The sequence below is a fragment of the Narcine bancroftii genome, chromosome 4 (assembly GCF_036971445.1).
Source record: "Narcine bancroftii isolate sNarBan1 chromosome 4, sNarBan1.hap1, whole genome shotgun sequence".
NCBI classification, from domain to species: Eukaryota; Metazoa; Chordata; class Chondrichthyes; order Torpediniformes; family Narcinidae; genus Narcine; species Narcine bancroftii.
The window spans coordinates 192,836,392-192,856,486 of NC_091472.1; the positions used below are offsets into that span (position 1 = coordinate 192,836,392).

At 46.1% G+C, this 20,095-nt stretch overlaps 1 protein-coding gene across 2 annotated transcripts in view; it reads left to right on the top strand.

The window, feature by feature from the left end:
• The window catches only part of LOC138761394 (oxysterol-binding protein 2-like), a 514,880-nt gene extending 507,573 nt beyond the window's left edge, over positions 1-7,307 (top strand). Inside the window, exons 15-16 of one of the 2 annotated variants that reach the window (XM_069933420.1) lie at positions 634-703; positions 3,311-7,307. In XM_069933420.1, the coding sequence (XP_069789521.1) occupies positions 634-703; positions 3,311-3,404 (164 nt within the window). In that variant the 3' untranslated portion in view covers positions 3,405-7,307. Of the gene's footprint in view, positions 1-633 lie in introns of both variants that reach the window. The other variant, XM_069933419.1, reaches the window with a different exon arrangement.
• Positions 7,308-20,095: the final 12,788 nt, after the last annotated feature.

Consider the following 20,095-nt stretch of genomic DNA (forward strand, 5'->3'; position numbering starts at 1 on the left):
GGTTGTTAGTTCATAACACTGGAATGAAGGGGTTAGCATATGAGAAACGTTTGATGGCTCTTAGACTCTACTCCTTGGCGTTCAGAAGAACAATGGGGGTCCTACTAGAAGCATTTCAAATGTTGAATGGCCTGGTTAGAGTAGATATGGCAAGGTTGTTTCCCATGGTAGGAGAGTCCAGGTCAAGAGGGCACAACTTCAGAATTGAAAGGTGTCCATTTAAACCAGAGATGCGGAAGAACTTTTTTAGCTAGAATAGTGAACCTTTGGAATATAATATCATGGGCGGCTGTGGAGGCCAGGTTCTTGGGTGTATTTAAGGCAGAGATTGATTGGTATCTGAATAATCAGAGCATCAATGGTTATGGGGAGAAGGCAGAGGAGTGGGGCTGAATGAAAGAATGGATCAGATGATGGAATGGCAGAGCAGGCTCGACAGGCCATAACTGGCCACTGTAAAGCTGTCCCTGGTGTGTATGTGAAGGCAAGCATCTGGTGGAGTTGATGTGAATGTGGGAAGAATAAATCACAAGGTTCAACATAGGATGAATGTAAATGGGTTACCATGGACTCAGTGGCCCGAAGTGTCTGTTTCTGTGATGTGAAAGTGAAACTCTGTTCTTTCAAATGCAGGCACTGACTGTGAAGCCTACAAACCAGTGTGGTTTGAGAAGAAAGAGGACCCCGTCACTGGAGAGGAGATGTATGTTTACAAAGGCGGCTACTGGGAGTGCAAAGAAACACAAGACTGGAAACTGTGCCCAGATATTTACTGACCCCAGTCAACTCAAGGCCAGTGGACCACAGAGTATCCAGTTACCTGCAGGAGAGGAAGAAATAGTACCAACCTCCAACATGGAGCAAAATGACAGAAACATACAAGGCAGCATGTCAATGCAATGAAATCCCACAGCCCCAGACCCGAGATACAACACAGCTCATTCCCAGTCCCAGACCCGAGATACAACACAGCTCATTCCCAGTCCCAGTCCCAAGATACAACACAGCTCATTGCCACAGTCCCAGCACTGAGATACAACATGGCTCATTGCCGTAGTCCCAGCTCCGCGATACAACCCAGCTCATTCCCACAGCCTCAAGATGCAACCCAGCTCATTCCCCCAGCCCCGAGATGCAACCCAGTGTAGAGCGCGTCGAAAGAATCAAAGGCTTGTTGATCCAAACCAAGGCTTTTATTAACTAGAAGATTGCAGCATATCACATGTAGGTTGACCAGTCCAGAATGACCTGTTCTGGCTAGGAGCAACCCTTTAAGACCTCCCAGTAGGTGTGGCTACACTCTCAGCCAATCACAGTCATCCTACACTACAATCTGTACATATACACATTGGTGATAGAATCTGTATTATCACACCCAGCTCATTCCCACAGCCCCAAGATGCAACCCAGCTCATTCCCACACCCCCGAGATACAACGCACTCATTCCCACAGCCCCGATATACAAATGTGCTCATTCTCCCAGCCCTGAGATACATCGCGCTCATTCCCACAGCCCCAAGATACAACCCAGCTCATTCCCCCAGTCCCAGCATTGAGATGCAACGCAGCTCATTTAACCACCCCCCCCCCCCCCCCATCAACCGCCATACCCAGACAATATGGTCATAGAAAATCCATGTAATCATACTTGTGCACAATGTCTATAGATTGAAAGTGGTGAGCTTTCTGGACTGGGATTATTATTGCCTAAAACCCAATGTTGACATGATCTGAAGGTCAATAATTTATCAGCTGGAACTAGATATTTCTGTTAAAAAATGTACAGATCTCTAGCAGTGGGAGTAGACTGGAATGAATCTCAGCTGGGAGATACATTGGCCCTATGCATTGTGGAGTGAGAACCCCATTCTGGGTCCTTGTTTTCTTTGCTTACAGAGTCAAAAGGCACAGATGGAAAGAGAGCCAGTCGCTGAGGGAGAAAGGGTCTCCATGAGGAATGAATGGGATTGCAATGAGAATGAGAATTTGCTTGTAGCAGTTGACGTGTAGATCGTAATGGGTCAGCTTTGTAGATTGCTCCTGTTTTATGTGATCCTACTTAAGTCATGAGATAGTCAACTGATATGTTATAACCATATAAGCATATAACAATTAGAGCATGGAAACAGGCCATCTCGGCCCTTCTAGTCTACACCAAACTAAGTATTCTCCACTAGTCCCACCTACCTTCACCCTGCCCATAACCTTCCATTCCCCATCCATCCATATACCTATCCAATTTTTCATTCAATGACCCTGCCGCCACTACTTCTCCCAGAAGTTCATTCCACAAGCCACCACTCTCTGAGTAAAGAAGTTCCCCTATGCTATGCTTTAGATCTACTCAAAACATCACATTATCTTACTTACAGAATTTAATTACAAAACTGCATGCTTAAACACAGCAAATCATTTGTTCTAACAGACGATATATCGTCAACATTATTCTCTGCCTCACCATCCAAATGATCAGTTCCATTGTTTATCACACAACCCCACATGAGCTGCTAGGTAACTGGCTAAAGGGTGCCTTTCACTCACAATACCCTGAACTGTATCGGGTAAGGATTGCTATAATTCTTTCCTTTCCCCCACCCCACTCCCCTCCCCTACCCCCCAATCCTATGGATAAAGCTCAATGTTAAGAATTTACAGATGGTGTTGCACATCCAATAGTCAGCGGGTTCACACTCGCTGCCGGCCCTTCTTCCATCTTCTGAACACCAGGATTGTTCCTGAGCAAACCTCTGAGTATGCCATACCAGGCAGTGATGCAGACTAAAACTGCTCCCTGTTTATCATTGTTTCAGGGACCTTTGGGGGGGGGGGGGGGTAGCTGAATGGGATATGCTTTCTGGAAGTGTTCCCTCCGGTGTACTGAAGGGATATCCCAACTTCTCATCTTGTCTCATGGCGCACTTTAATGGGTTTTACTGACACTGGGGCTACAGAAATGGATGCCGATAGATTGCAAAATGGTCTCTCACTGGTGGACAGACCACAGTTAGCACAGACGTCCCGCTCTCAACTGCTTTCTGCACCAGAAACATTCTGATGCCACTATCCAAGAGGACTGGCAGCAAGGTGAGTGAACCCTGCAATGCGCTCTGATCTGGGTAAGAAGCAGGCATCGCAGAGCATGGAGACAGAGGTTGCATACAACATGCTGCAATAGAAACTGAGCTTTCCTTTGCTAAGAGTGGCCCTGACTCTCAGAATGACTGTCTCTTGCAGCACAGTATAGCACTCTTTCCTTGTTCTTCCCTCCCATGTATTCTTCACTGTGACAATGGTCCTCTCCATTTGCAGAAAAATAAAACCGTCCATGCGACATAGGCCCTTGCAGACACCAACGGCGCCTTTGGAGAAAGCCCTGTCAGCAAGTATATCAGCTTCTAATTGAAATCGATCCATTAGAATAATACTTACCCAGGAAAGCTCTCAGGGCAACTCGTCAACTACGTGTTAGTTGCACTGGAGGACTGACCCAAAATCCACATGGAAAAGGTTGCTGCTTATTGAAAAGGTCTGCCATTGATCAGCCTCTCTCCCCATCGCAAGAGCCTGGCTGACAATCACATGCAGGGCAGAGAAAGTCTCCTTAGCAAAGTGTTGGTCCTGCACATTGGGAGCTGACCGATCACAGAACAGCAGAACCAAGGCAGAGCCTAGGAATGGGAACACTAAACCTGATCCACGCTGGAAAATGTGCCGAGGTAACCCCATTAAAACTGATTCTCGTATTCCTGTGCTTTATATTTTTGGAGTGTTGGGAAACATTCTGAACAGCATTAGTGGCCTGCACCATTGCAGTTACAGTGCCTGTGTTGTGGTAAATGCCTATTTCCAACCAGCAATTTGAAACCTTTTCATGGAGAAATGTTGGTGTCAGAGACTGATTGATTTATGGAAACTTCTCCATCTTTTAAGATTGCCTAATTTTAGGCATAAATCTGACATGGAGAGTAATTCAGGCTATCTTAAAAATCACAAGATGTAGTAGAAGTAGGCCAATTGGCCTGTCAAGTCTGCTCCACCGTTCTATCATGAGCTGGTCCATCCTTCCACTCAGCCTCACTCCTTGGCCTTCTCCCTGTAACCCTTGATGGGCCTGACTAATCAAATATCTGTCAATCTCTGCCTTAAGTACACCCAACAATCTTACTTCCACAGCCACCTGACCCTCTGGGTGAAGAAATTTTTCCTCAGCTGTGTTTTAAATGAAATGAAAACATTCCAGTTCTATTCCTTTTATCATGTGTCCAAACCCTTGTGTTTTTGTTCAAATCCCCAGACAGACTGAACATCTGTCGTTGATGAAAGAAAGGTAATTCTAACTCTGGAAAGAATCAAGGTGAAGTGCTGAATTCATGGCTTCCCCTATCCCTGTTCAGTCATTTTCCAGCCACTTACTGCTCCTGCTAGGCCCACCATTGAGGTCAAGCAGTGACCAAGCCATCTGGAGAAACCACGCCCTACCCCTCCCGGCCTCTTTAGCTGTTTCTCACCTCACTCACCACCACCTCACCCTAACCCCTTCGCACCCATCTTAAGGCTGGTTTCCATTTCACTTCAAAGCACTTTTGAGACACTAATTATCCATTCTCCCGCACCAGACACATTCCCATGTTTTTGCAGCATCTTGAATTACAGGAAGAAGAAAGATCTGGCCTGTAAACCATCCTTTCGGAAATCGTCCCAATTCAGCAACCTGACTACTTTCTTTCCTTTAATAAAGGTGGCTTATTCAGTGATTAAAAGAAAATCACATTAATACAATATTACAGTATGTCAGTTACATACTATTTAAATATTCAAATTATAATATAGAACAGGCCTTTCGGCCCATGATGTTGTGCCAACCTATATAAACCTACTCAACAATCTAAACCATCCCTACCTCACATCCATAACGCTCTATTTTTCTTGTATTCATGTCTGTATAAGAGTCTTTTAAATGTCCCTATTGCACCAGCCACCACCACCATCCCCAGCTATTGCATTCCAGGTATCCACAATTCTCTGTGTAAAAAAACTTATCCCTGACCTCACCTCCCCTCGTCTTGTACTCTAGTGTTTGCTGCTCTCACCTCAGCAAAAAGGCACTGGCTGTCCACCCTATCTATGCGTCTCATAATCATGAAGATCCCTATTAAGTCACCTCTCACCCTTCTTCGCTCCAAAGGGAAAGCCCCAGCACTGTTAACCTTGCATCATAAGACACAGTCTCCAATCCACACTCATCCTGGTAAATCTCTGCACATCCTTTCTGTAATGAGGTGAGCAGAACTGAACACAATGTTCCAAGTGTGGTCTAACCAGAGTTTATAACATGGCCATCACTGACCAGAATGCACTCAAGCCGCTGTGGCGCCCATCCGTCCTGGAAAACCCCCAAGTTAGCTGTGAACACCACGTACTCCTCCACAGACATAACCCTAGGAAAGGGGTGCACAGTCAGCCCGGGCCAAACCTTTGACTGCCCACTGCCTAGACCTATGAATGGCCAACTTGGCGAAGCCCAGGAGCAAACCAACCAGGAGATTCACGAACTGCCCCATCCCCTTCACCACCACCACCCCCCACCCCACCCCCTTGCCAGGTAACCAGAGATTAGGAGCATGGGACTGGAATGCAGCCGGAACTTGAGGAGTTCAGATATTCAAATCACACTCCTTACATACACAGTACAGTGTCTTGTCCTGACCACAGAAATGACAAGCAGTCAGGGAGTCTAAACCAACTTAAGAGTCTGTTACACAGTACCTGTGACTGTCCTGAAAGCTTCAAATACTTGGTGCATTTTAATTGAAACACTGCAGAAAATTGGGAGTCTTGAGTTAGATGAAGACGGACAGATGGAGAACATCATCATGACTTGATTTTAATTTTTTTTCCATTTTAACAATACAGCACGGTAAAAGGCCCATCTGGCTCATGAAACCAGTGCTGCCCAATTACATCTAATTAACCTACCGACCCCCTATGCATTTCTGATGGTGGGAGGAAACCAGAGCACCTGTAACATGTAAACTCCTTACAGACAGTGCCAGATTCGAACTCAGGGCGCTGGCGCCATAACAGCTGTGATGACATATGCCTGCATCCAAATGGAGGTAAACAAAAAATTTGCAGGTGCTGGGGTCCAGTGGAGTGCACAAAGTGCAGGAGAAAACCACGCAGTACCCGTAGGAATTAAAAGATGCCAATGTTTTGGGCCTGAACCCCTCATCAGGAATGAAAATATTTCCAGCTGAAGGGGGCTCCACTTTTACTTCATAACGGGAACTGGAGAAGTCGATGTTAATACCATCCAGATGGAGAGGACCTAGATGGAATATGAGGGGTTGTAACTCCAAATTGCGGGTGGAAAATAACAAGCCAGAGAGACCCAGGGTGCATGACTTCCCAGTGTCTATGGTCACTCAGCTCTGATAATTAGGTGGTTTTCAGAAACCAGTTCCCCCAACCTGCGGGAATGATCAATAAGTTTGTGAAATGCAATTGTTTGGGGTTACAACCTCTGCATTACCAACCCAAGGGACTCCCGACATACACTTGGAACCACCCCTGGTTGGTATGGAAGAAACCAACTAACCTTGCCGCCACGAGGTCATTTTGAAAGATCATGGTGTTACCTATTGACAGTTTTACTTGTTAACTGGGATTCGAAGAAGAAAGATGAAGTAGAAACTTCATAATCCACCCAGGGAAGGATGGTCAACAAACGTGAATTGCTCCCGTACTTCCCAGTAGTTCACTCCAGCCGCCACTGAGTTTCAGAGGCAGTTCTCCCTGCTGCCATATTGAAATGTGTGACGTGAGTTTCAGACGCGCCCAACCTCAAAGGAAATCCCATGAACAGCCATTCTCAACCTTTTTTTTGTTGGCTATGGCTCCCTTAGGGCTCTCCTTAACGTTTATGGGCCCCCTTCTCTGTGAAGCAGTCAAGGTTAGTTGGTTTCTTCCGTACTTCTACCGACTACATAAAACATATTTTATGATTTCAGACAGTGGCTCCCCAGGGGTGGGGGGGAGCGGCCCCCATTGAGAATGGCTGCTCTAGAATCCAACACCTTTAAGCTTCCTTAGATAATCTCCCATTCAATAATTGGCTAATGTGTACATACAATTTACATGGTATCCAGTTAACTTTGTATAGCAGTACAAGTTATATCGTGTATGAATAATGCCACAAGACAAACCTAGCTGGCTACTTTCTTCTATTTATAGTGTCAGAGGTAGTAGACTTCTACCAGCAGTTGTGAATATCTTGTGAAAAATAAACCCAAATCAACCATGTAAATAGTGACATTATTTAAACTGTGTAGAAAGTGAAACTGAGATTGTATAAATCTGTGGTTTGTACTTTAGACATACTTGTCGTAAGATGCTATATATTAAGCTTTTCTACAATGTGCAAACAGCAATTTATCCTGACTATATTCATCCTACATTAAGGAAAATTGGGAGATGAAGAGAAAGCTGAGATTGTTGCTTTGATGATGACACAAGTCTCAGGGAAGAAAATGGTCTCCTCCCATAATGTGGTGAAACACGGAAGTCTGCAGGTTCTGTGATGGCTGCAAAAACACAGAAATGCTGGCAGATTTCAGCAGGTCTCCCAGCGTCCACAGGAGGACATGAAAATCTGCAGATACTGTGAGATACTGCAGGACTCAGGCCCAAAACGTTTGTTATATATCTTTACCTACAATGGATGCTGCAAGACCTACCGAGTTCCTCCAGCGTTTCTGTGTTTTTACTCTTCTCATAATTTGTTGCGCTATGCGCCCCCCTTTTCCCTCTATGTTTAGTAGGCCCGAGGCTCTCACTCCTTTTCTCATTCAGGTGGGCCACGGTGATCTGATCTGCAAACCTCTCAGTTTTCCAACCCCTATTGTATTTCTAATAATCCCGTCTGTAATTGTGTGGGGCCCCTTCATTCCCATTGCCTCTCCTCCTGGAACGACGGGACAAGTATCTCTGATGCTAATGAGGGTTCAGGCTCATGTTTTCAACTCTTGATTCTTGCACAGATGCTGAAAGTGGAGGACAGTGCTCGATAGACCGAGTCACTGGGGCCCTCCCACTTCAATATGTTCATGAAAACTCCATTTGGCACCATTTAATGGTGCTCAGCCCCATTCAAATGAAAGCTGCACCAGGCTCTGATCTCTTGTTTATCTGAGGCCACTCTGGTCATTTTAGGACAATATGAGGCAAACCCTTCTCACAAACAAGGCAACGAACGTAATCCAGGATTTTTAGCCTTAACCGTGGCAATGGCTCTATTTGAAAACTTTACAAATGTGAATAAAATAGAATTTTTAGAAGGATTAAATGAGATTCAAATCACATCTAATTTGATTTATAGAAACTCATTCAACCACTACTAAATACTTCTTATGGAACAGCAGTACTCAAAAAAAAACAATTCCCTGTGGTTTGGTTTCTATGTTATGTACACACAAAATCCTGAGATGCATTCAGAATTGCCCATCGACAGATTTTAAATGCCTCATTTTGAAACAGTTAAATACCACTCTTTAAGGTAAAATGTCACTACCTTTGACAGATATGCATTGAGCGGAACTAGTGATTTCAAATCAGAAACTTGCTAATTGGACAGGTGTCAGGATATTTGAAAATCTAAAAACTGCAGATTTGGGAATCTGAAATAGGTACAGAAAATGCAGGAAGCATTCGGCAGCTCAGGCAATGTGCCTTTGAGTAAAAGAGTTCGCTTCTCGGGTCAAAGACCCACATCACAACTTCTCTCAACAAAGATGCTGCCTGTCTTGCTGCGTCTTTCCAGCATGTCCTGTTCTTGTGTCCAACAAATTATAGGTTTGTAGACTGTAATGTTACCTATTGGTGACCACATTTGAAAATTTTCCCCTTAGCTTTTCGTGAATTGTGCTGAAAGCAACCTTGAGCTTTCGTTGCCTTCCAAAAGGCAGGCTCATTGTGGATGAAAATCTTGACGAAATTCTGAGCTAAAGAACAATCACTCTTTTTCTGCCCCTGATGCTGTCAACCCAGTGAGTTCTTCCAGCAGATTGTTTGCTGCTCGGGATTCCAGCACTTGAAGTGTCTCACTGGTATTCAAGGCAGAGGCCCTTGATTAGCCAGGGCATCAAAGATTAGGAGAAGGCTAGGCAGGGGATTGAGTGGGAAAACGGATCAGCTCATGATTGAATGGTGGGGCAGACTCGATGGGCTGAACAGCCTAGTTCTGCTCCTATATCTTATGGTATCCTTCTGGATGATGTTTATAACATCTATCTCATTAGAAATGGTTTTATTTACACCTTGGAATTAGACAGCTATTATAAATGAACACCTTCCATCTAGCAATGTAAAAAATGTTAAGTAATCTGGATGGTTAGAAGATTAGGCAATGGGTATATGCAGGGCGGCATGAAAGCCTACTGCCTAAAGTTGCAAAACCATGATAGCATTATCTCAACACTGGATTCAATTCTGCCTCAATCTCCCCTTCCCCTCTTTCTGCCCCCAGCCCCCACCCCCTCCAATCCCTCTAAATGTTGGCCACCTTTTTTCTAAATTTAGACATACAGCACAGTAACTTCCGGCTCACCAGCCCGTGCCACCCAATAGATGAACAACCCCCATACGTTTGGAAGGGTGGAGGGAAACCCAGGGAGAACTTATGAACTCCATACAGACAGCACTGGATTTGAACTGGAGTCACTGGCTCTGTAACAGCGTTGCGCTAACCGCAATGCTATCTGTAAATCCCCTAATAAGAAAGATCCCATTCACCCATTCTCTGAGCTGTCCATTGCTGTTGGGGAGGGGGGGTGCTGGCCAGGTTCCCTCTGAGCATTTGGGCCACCTGACAGGGCCGCAAAGTGGAGTCTGACCCAAGCCTGGAACATTGGCGTCTCCGCTGGGCCGCCGGGCTTCTACTTGTGGCACAAACACAAACTGCACGACCCCACAATCAATGAGAAATCAGAAGAAGATTGGGGGTAGGTTGGGGAACATGTAGTTTAAACTTCCTCTGACTTGCTACTTGCTTAGACAGGATACGACTGGGAACTTATTTCCCCCCCTCAGTAAAACTTGAGTGAGGGTCCCCAGAAGCTCAGGTTGATTCTTCAATCATCTCAGTGCATCCATACCATGGAGCACTTTGGTTACTCCCCTGAAGACTACCATTAATCCTCAAGACCAGTGGCAGTACAGTAGTAACGTTATAGCTGCAATCAATACAAAGAGATAGCAATTTAGATTTAAATGCCTTTATTCTCTATGTTAGTAAAATAAAGCTCAGTGGCTATAACTTCTTTTAATTCTATTTTGTAATATTCAGTGGTAGACAATGTGCAGCAAGCCTAGCTTGCTGAGACCATGCCATAGAATTGTGTATACATTAATGGTGCAAATTTGTTCATCCTTCTCTCCCTATGTACTGGTATAATAATTATGAAAGCAACCAAGGCTCTTTAGTTTGTATGTAAATATGAATTGCTTAAGGGAATATATTTACAAATATGAATGAATTATTTGCATAAAAGTCTGGGACTTTACCTGCTCATTTGAATATTTCACTCCAGTTTGGTCATGGATCGAACCAGCACCAATCAAAAACCAAGCTGACAGGACAACGGAAAACAACAGCTTGTGAGATGCAAGACAAAAATTGCCAAAAATGTATACATAAAATAAATACACAAGTAAAAATTATACTGGTTTTTATGCTTGTGATGTCACTATTATCAGAACATAGCATAGACCCTTTAGCCCTCAATGTTGTACTGACCAAAATAAATCTTCTCAAGCAACTAAACGCTCCCTCCACCTCACACCCATAACCCTCTTTCTTTCATCTGAGTCTTTTAAATGTCCCTACTGAACCAGCCTCCAACCCCACCCCCAGCAATGCATTCCAGAGACCAACTACTCTTATGGGTAAAAATTTTTTTTATCCTTGACGTCTCCCATCAAATTTCCTCCCCTCGCCTTATACAGATGCCCTATGTTTTTTGCTACTGTCACCCAAGAAAAAAGTGCTGGCTGTCCACTCCATCTAGTCAATCCTTAAAGATATCCACATTGAGCAGTGTGGAAATGCTTCAGCATACATGAGTGAACCAGCAGGAATGGCAGCCAGGGCAGGGACATGCTCCTCTTACAGAATGTGGATAGTCAGGGAAGCCAGCAGTGTCCAAGACGACTTCAACTGTGAGTGCATCCAACTGTAGCTCCTTACAAACCATGTTAGGGCAATGGGACCAGAGTTAGATAAACTAAGGATGATCTGGGAGGCTGAGGGGAGTGATAGACAAGGAGTTATAGGGGAACAATCACATCCAGGAGGCAGAACAAAAGCAGCTAGGTAACAGGACAGGGAAAGGGGGCAGTTCAGGTGGCCATTCTCCTCAGCAACAAATAGACCACCTCAGATACTGCTAAGGGGTTGTCCTATCTGGGCAAGGCAGCAGCCAGACCAATAGCCCTGTGGTCAGCTCTGAGCCTCAGAAGGAAAGGGTGAAGTCAGGTAGCGTGATAGTCATAGGGGAACCGATAGGAGATCCTGCAGCTGCAACAGACACTCCAGTATAGGGTTTTGCCTCTCAGGTGCTCAAGTCCGAGATGTCTCTGATATTCTTTAAGGGGGAAGGTGAGCAGTCAGAGGTTGTGGTACATGTTGATATCAATGACATAGGCAGGAGTAGGATAGAGGTCTTGCAAAGTAGGCTTAGGGAGTTAGGAAAGAGGCCGAAGAGCAGGACCTCCAAGGTGGCCATCTCTGGTTACTCCTGGTTCCACGAGCTAGGGAAGGTCAGAAAAGGAAAATAGCACAAACAGATGAACGGCTGTAGAGATGGTACAGGGAGCTGGGTTTCGAGTTCTTGGAACATTGGAGCCCTTTCTGGGGAAGGGGTGACCTGTGCAAGTGGAACAAGTTGCCCCTGAACTGGAGGGAAACCAATAGCCTGGCAGGGAGGTTTGGAAAATGTGGTGAGGGGTTGGGTGAGAGCCAGAGTAAGAGGTGGTTGCTGTACAAGTAGGGACTGCTGGTAGGGAGTTTGTGAGGAAGGTCAGACAGATGGGGCAGCTATGGGGGTGAGTTGCAATGCCAAAGGGACACAATCAAATCAAGTTTCAAAAACAAGGTTAAAAGTTTTATATTTAAATGCACGCAGCATAAGAAATAAAGTGGATGATCTTGTAGTGAAGCTACAGATCGGCAGGTATGATGTGGCCATCACAGAGTCATGGCTAAGGGATGGATGTCATTGGGAGTTGAATGTCCAAGGATAACACAGCGTATTGAAAGGTTAGGCAGGAAGCAGAGGGGAGTGGTGTGGCTCTGTTGGTAAGGAATAACATTAAATCATTAGAAATTACATAAGACCAGAAGATATTTAATCACTGTGGGTTGAGTTAAGAAATGGCAAGGGTAAAAGGATACTGTTGGCAGTTATACTCAGGCCTCCAAACAGTAGACAACGAATGACAATATCAGATAGAAACAGTGTGTCAGAAAGGCAAAGTTATGGGAGTCATGGGGACTTGAATTTGTAAATAGATTGGGGAAACCAGATTGGGACTGGATCTGAAGAGTTTGTAGAAAGCCTATGAGAATGCTTTTTGGAACAGCTTGTTGATGAGCCCATGAGGGAATCGGCTGTACTGGATTGGGGGTTGTGTGATGGACCAGGGGTGATCAGAGAGCTTAGAGTAAAGGGACCATTAGGGGGCAGTGATCTTGATATGATTGAGTTCAATTTTGAGATTTAACAGGAGAAACAAAAGTTGGATGTGTCGGCATTTCAGTGAAGTAAAGGGAATTACAGTGGCAAGAGAGAGGAACTGGCCAGAGTAGATTGGGAGGTGGCACTAGTGGGGAGGACAGCAGAGCAGCAATGGAAGGTTGAGGAAGGTGCAGGATAAATACATATCAAAAAAGAGGAAATATTCAAATTGAAAAATTGACAAGGGGAATCAAAGCCAAAATAAAAGCAAAAGAGAGGCTATGGGGGTGAGTTGCAATGCCAAAGGGACACAATCAAATCAAGTTTCAAAAACAAGGTTAAAAGTTTTATATTTAAATGCACGCAGCATACAAGGAAGCAAAAATTAGTGGAAAGCTCTTTAAAACTTCCAGAAGGTAACTAAAAAACTCATGAGGGAAAAGATGAAATGTGAAAGTAGGTTAGGAAATATAAGAGGATACAAAAAGCTGGTTCGTGTATAAAGAGTAAAAGATGTGAGAGTAGATATAGGACCACTAGAAAATGAAGCTGGAGAAAATAACAATGGGAGACAAGGAGGTGGCAGAGGAACAAAATTAGTATTTTGCACCAGTCTTCACTGTGGAAGACATTAGCAGTACGCCAGATGTGGAAAGCTATCAGGGAAGTAAGAGCAGTTACTATTTCAAAGGAGAAGGTGCTCAGAAAGATGAATGGCCTAAGGATGGATAAGTTTCCCAGATCAGATGGATGACACCCTCAGGTTCTAAAAGAGGTGGCAGAGATTGAAGAGGCATTTCCTGATCTTTCAGGAATCAATAGATTTTGGCATGGTCCCGGAGGATTGGAAAGTCACAAATGTCGCCCCACTATTTAAGAAGGGAGGGAACCAGCAGAAAGGAAATTCTAGTCTGGTTAGCCCGAGGTCAGTAATTGGGAAAATGTTGGAGTCGATTGTCAATGATGAGGTAATGGAATGCTTGAAGTCACATGACAAGATGGGACAAAGTCTATGGTTTCTTCAAGGGAAAATCTTGCTTGATAAATCTATTGGAATTCTTTGAAGAAGTGACAAAGACACTAGATAAAGAAGATGCAGTGGATGTTGTGCATTTGGATATTCAGAAGGTCTTTGACAAGGTGCTGCACATGAGGCTACTTAACAAGAGCCTATGGTATAACAGGAACCATACTAACGTGGATAAAACATTGGCTGATTGGCAGGATGCAGATTAGCAGAATACAAAAATCATATTCTGGTTGGCTGTCATTTGATAGGGATCAGTGTTGTGGCTGCTAAGTTTTATGTTGTATATTAATGGTTTGGATTATGAAATTGATATACTGCATTCGGTGCTCCCTTTGTGGCCTTCTCCACATCGGAGAGACTGGGAGCAGACTGGGAGATCGCTTCGCTGAGCACCTTCGTTCCATCTGCGCCCATGGCAGAGAAAACCATTTAAGTTCTGTGTCATACTCACACACTCACAAGTACTGTCCCCCCAAGACCACCCGCAAATGGGAGGAACAACAGCTGATTTTCCATCTGGGGCCTCTCCAGTCGATCCCATTAACTTCCACTTTTCCAGTTTCTGCTAACCTGCCCTTCTCTCCCATCCCACCCCCCCCCCCCCAAACCCTTCCAGCATTCCTTCCCCAACCCTTTCCCTCTCTATTCACCCAGCCATCCCTCCTCTCCATGCTTGCTTTGTCTCCCCTCTCTCCCTCCCTCCCTTCTCCACCTATTACCTCCTACCTCTGCGACACCTTCCCCCCCCCCCCCCCAACTCTTTTATCCACACCTTAATGCAGGGCTCACGTCCAAAGTGCCGGTTATGTATTTATACCTTTGCTATTTGATCAGCTGGGTTTCTCCAGTTTTGTGTGTTTTTACTTCAACGACGGGGTCTACAGATTTTTGTGTTTTATTTCTGACTACTGCACAACACTGTGAAATCTCTTCGAGGGATGCCTACCGTGAAGAAGTTCTCCTTTGCACTCTGAAGGGAGTTCTGTGGGATTCTCTCTCATTTTGCTTCCCATCTGTAATCCCTGTGATGGGCATTACCAGTTGCCCTAATAATTACAAGGACAAAGACTGAGGGGAACGATCGGCTTTATTGCACAGAAGACTTGAGCTGGCCCGAATCCAAACTAGGGAAGGGAAAGGTGGTCCGACCTTTATGGCCGGGGTACCAGGGGAGGAGTCCAGGTAAGAGTGTCATCAGGGGGTGGGCCAGCCCGAGCCAATTAGCATATTCAGTCCATACCATTACACCCTGCTGCTCTCACCCTCCACAACCAGCTACTCACTCAGATTCGACTCTGCCGTCATCTTGTGACTCGTGGTTTCCAGCTTCAATCCCAGGCCTCGCAGTTTGGCTCCCGCAAGAATCTCAGGTACCTACACAGCATTGACTGCTACTGTGTCTCCGTTTCTGCCGAAGGCTCCTGCGCACCACCTCGCACGGCTACAGTTCCGGACCTGTAGTGCATCTGCCACCGGATCCACGCGTTCCACCGCCCGCTCTCCACCCACCTGATGTCCATCAAGGATCACAAGCTTCCCTCCCGAGAGAATGCAGCCTCTGTGGCCCTTGACGTGGGTCCCCATCTCCAGCCCCAGCCGCCCGCCCTCCGGAGCTCCCTACCGCTATCGCCCTATCTCCCCACCCGTCAGATCCTCAGCTTTGGTCGCCAACTCGACCCCACGGCTCCCGACACCGCGGCCGGTGACCCGAACCCTGGTCCCGGCCACTGACCCAACGGTGTCCCCTGACGCCCCGGCTGCTGACCTGAAACCTGGCCCCGGCCACTGACTCACCAGAGCTCCCGGCACCACGGCTGCAAACTCTAACCCCGAGCCCCGACCACCTAGTCACCGGAGCTTCGGCTGCCGGCTCCAGCATCGACCCTGTCCGCCTACCTGCAGGAGGTCCCGGTGATACCGCCGACTCTCACCTGAGTTCCGACCGCCCTCGAGCCGACACTTACTCCAACCACGTGTCTCCCGACAGAGACTCCTACTATACAGGTAGTCCTCAACTTATGACCTACGCGAGTTACGTCCGATCATTTAAAAAAAAATACTGTACATATGCTGAGATTCTTCATTGAAGGTTCATTTGAATTTTTTTTAATTGCTTTAATATCTCGTTAAAACTTGCGACTCCGACGTACGACCAATCCGAGTTATGACCATTCCTTAGGTCCCAATGACGGTGATAAAGACCTGTAGTCCCGTTCTCACTGCTGGATCCCACTTACTCAACCCCTTACTACTACTTACCACTGGTATCACTCGGGGGAGGGGTGCGGACTGCACCAGGTGACACCATAGGAGGGGTTGACTATAAAATTTTTATGCAGTGTTTCAGCATTTTATTTTTTATAGTTAGTTATAACAACAAAAACGGTTTTAGTAAGCCCATCTTACATATACCTACAAGGCTAAAACTGTATGCTAATGTACTGACTAATGGCTCAGTCTGGTCAGAGCTGTCATTATCACCCTATTACAATGATGCTTCGATTCACATGGTTTCATCTGCACATGCTATAACCACATACTTGTTTCTGTTGCTTCTGGTGTTTTTATAGTAGGTGATTTTGTCAAATTTTCTAGTATTTCAGCAACAATACAATTAGTGTTTGTGATTTACGACTAACATTACTACAAAAAACATTAAGGATTCTGGATAGTCTGGTCCAGGAGGAGGTCCTTGGGGCGGGCGGGCAGGGGTTGACACCAACTCTAGTGATGCCACTGCTACTTCCCCTTCCTATCCCACTACACCTCTCCCTACTCCACCCCCATCTCCCCAACCCCCTACCCTCAGACATCTCCCCCATACCCTCCTCCTCCTCCCCTCTGACCTTCCCCATCTCTAACCTGCCTAACCCTCCCCTCTTCCCTTCCCCACCTTCCATCTCCACCCTCTGATATCCCTAACCCTCCATCTTCCCCCCATCACCCTCCAGACTGATTCCCACTCTTACCCCTGCTTGGTTTTTGCCATCCCCTCTCTGAGACGGAACACTCAGTCCTCAGCAGAGGCCTTACCTTTGTCCCCCTCCGCCCACACCTTAATGAGTTCTGTGCAGGCCAAACTCTTCTTCCGTTGCCTCAGTTTCCACGCCTGCTTCCACTCTGGATCTTTTTATTTCCATTCCATTAACCGTCTCATCTTCACCAGTCCCCTCTCTTATTCTAATCTTAGCTCCTCTGAACGCTCTGCCTCCACTCTCTCCGCAACAATCCCAACCTCACCATCAAACCCGCAGACAAGGGTTGTACTCTTGTGGTCCAGCACACTGACCTCTACCTTGCTGAGGCCAGATAACAGTTCTCAGACACCTAACCCTCCCACAGAACACCACCATCATACATCAAGCCAATATCTCCAATCTCATCACCGGTCACCTCCCCTCCATGGCTACCAACCTCATTCTCTCCCAACCCCGCACTGCTTGTTTCTACCTCCTACTCAAGATACACAAACCAAACCACCTGGGTAGACCCTTTGTTTCTGCCTGCTCTTGTCCCACCGAACTAGTTTAATCCTACTTTGGGCTGGGGAGAAAAGATAGAGTCAATCCCTCCTCACCTACATCTGTGATACCTCACGTGCCCTCCATCTCCTCAATGACTTTATGTTCCCTGCACTGGACCACCTCATCTTCACGATGGATTTCCAATCCCTTTATACCTCTATCCCTCACACAGAAGGTCTTAAAACACTTTGCTTCTTTCTGGACCAGAATCCTGACTAGTCACCCTCTACCATCACCCTCTTCTGCCTGGCAGAACTTGTCCTCACTCTAAACAACTTTTTTAACTCCTCCTACTTCCTCCAAATTAAAGGAGTAGCCATGGGTACCTGGATGGATTCAGGCTATGCCTACCTGTTTGTGGGCTTTGTGGAGCAATCCATGCTGCAAGCCTACATAGGCAAGAACCCCAACTCTTTCTCCGGTATATCGACAACTACATCGGGGCTGCCTCATGTACCTACAATGAGCTTGTCAGCTTCATCCACTTCGCTTCCACCTCAAGCTCACCTGGTCCATCTCTGACAACACTCTCCTCTTCCTGGATCTCTCTGTCTCCATCTCGGGAGACAAGCTTTCCACCGACATATGTTAAAAACCCTCCAACTCACACAACTACCTTGATTACATTTCCTCCCACCCTGTCCCGTGCAAGAACTCCATCCCTTTCTTTCAATTTCTCCATCTCTGCTGCATCTGTTTCCAAGATGGTGTCTTTCAGTCCAGATCTTCTGAAATGTCTGGCTTCTTCCACAAACATGGCTTCCCTTCCACCAGCATCAACTCGGCCCTCACCAGCATCTCCTCCATTTCCTGCTCATTTGCCCTGGCCATCTCTACACCAGATGCAACAAACACAGAATCCCCTTGACCTCACTTATAACCCCACCAGCCTCCGCATCCAACACATTATCCTTCAGAATTTCTGGCACTTACAAGAGGATCCCACTACCAGACACATCTTTCCCTCTCCTCCCCTGTAGGGACGGCTCCCTCTCTGATTCCCTCATCCCTCCCCACGAATTCTCCCCCCTCCCCCACCTGGCACTTTCCCTTATGGCCACAAGAGGTGCCACACTTGAGCCCACACCTCCTCCCTCTCCATAATCCAGAGCCCCAAACTGGCCTTTCAGGTGAAGCAACACTTCATTTGTGTGTCCACAGGATTAGTTTACTGCATCCTGTGCTCCCTTTGTGGCCTTCTCTACATCGGAGAGACTGGGAAATCACTTCGCTGAGCACCTTCACTCCATCTGCGCCCATGACAGAGACCTCCCAGTAGCCAACCATTTCAGTTCTGTCTCACACTCACAATTCTCACAAGTCTGTCCATGGCCTTGTGTACTATCCCACCAAGACCACCAGCAAATTGGAGGAACAACAGCTGATTTTCCATCTGGGTACTTTCCAGTCGGATGCCATTAACTGACTTTTCCAGTTTCTGCTAACCTGCTCTCCTCTCCAACCCCCTCAACCCCTCCAGCTCTTCTCCCCACCCCCTTCCCTCTCTATTTGCCCAGCCATCCCTCCTCTCCTTGCTTGCTGATGTCCCCTCCCTCCTTTCACCTATTTCCTTCCTGCCTTTGTGACCACGCCTTCCCCCCCCCTTACTCTTTTATTCGGACGCCTACTGACATTTTTCCTATACCTTGATGAAGGGCTCAAGCCCGAAACGTCGGCTTATGTATTTATACCTTTGCTACATAAAGGCCACTGTTTGACCTGCTGAGTTTCTCCAGCTTTGTGCTTTTACTGGATTATGGAATTAATGACTTTAAGGCCAAGTTTGCAGGTAGGTAGAGGAGCAGGTAGTGTTAAGGAAAGAGGGAGGCTGCAGAAGGAATTAGGTTAGGAGAATGGGCAGAGAAGTGAAAAGTACAGTCATGCACTTTGGTAGATAAAATAAATGGGCAAGCTGTTATTTGGATGGGAAGAAAATTTAAAATTTGGAGGTGCAAAGTGAATTGGCAGTCCTCGTACAGGATACACTACAGGTTCACCTCCAGGTTGAGTCGGTGGTGAAGAAGGTGAATGCAATGTTGGCATTCATATCTCAAAGAATAGGATAAAAGAGCAGGAATGTCACGTTGAAGCTTTGAAGGCACTGGTGAGGCCTCGCTTGGAGTACAGTTTTGGGCTTATTTAAGAAAGGATATACTGGCACTGGAGAGGGTTCAGAGAAGATTCACGAATGATTCCTGGAATGAAGGGATTAGCATATGAGGAGCATTGATGGCTCTTGGACTGTATGTCTTGGAGTTCAGAAGAATGAGGGGGACTTCATTAGAAGCATTTTGAACATTGGAAGTCCTGGACAGAGTAGATGTGGCAAAGTTGTGTTCCATGGTAGGGGAGTCAGGAACGAGAGGAAACAACTTCAGGGTTAAAGGGCACCCATTTAAAACTGAGACGCAGAGGAATTTCTTTAGCCAGAGTGGTGAACCACTGGAATTTGCTAAATTCGGGCAGCTGTGGAGGTTGTCATTGGGTGTATTTAAAGCAGAGACTGATAGGTATCTGAATAATCTAGATTTCAATTGTTATGGGGAGAAGGCAGGGGGGGGTGCAGCTGAGTGGAGTATATATCACCCCTTGATGGAATGACAGAGCAGATTCAATGGGCTGAATGGCCTATTTCTACTCCAATATCTTATGGTCTTCTGAGATACAGAGAAGCCAAATGTTTCATTCTTCTCCATTAGTTACAAGCTCAGCTTCTCATGCAGTTAGAGTTGCTATCTCACTATAGCCTCGAGCTAATGCACAAATCCTACAAGTCCTTATTAATGAGAAAACCTGGCCACTGAAGAAG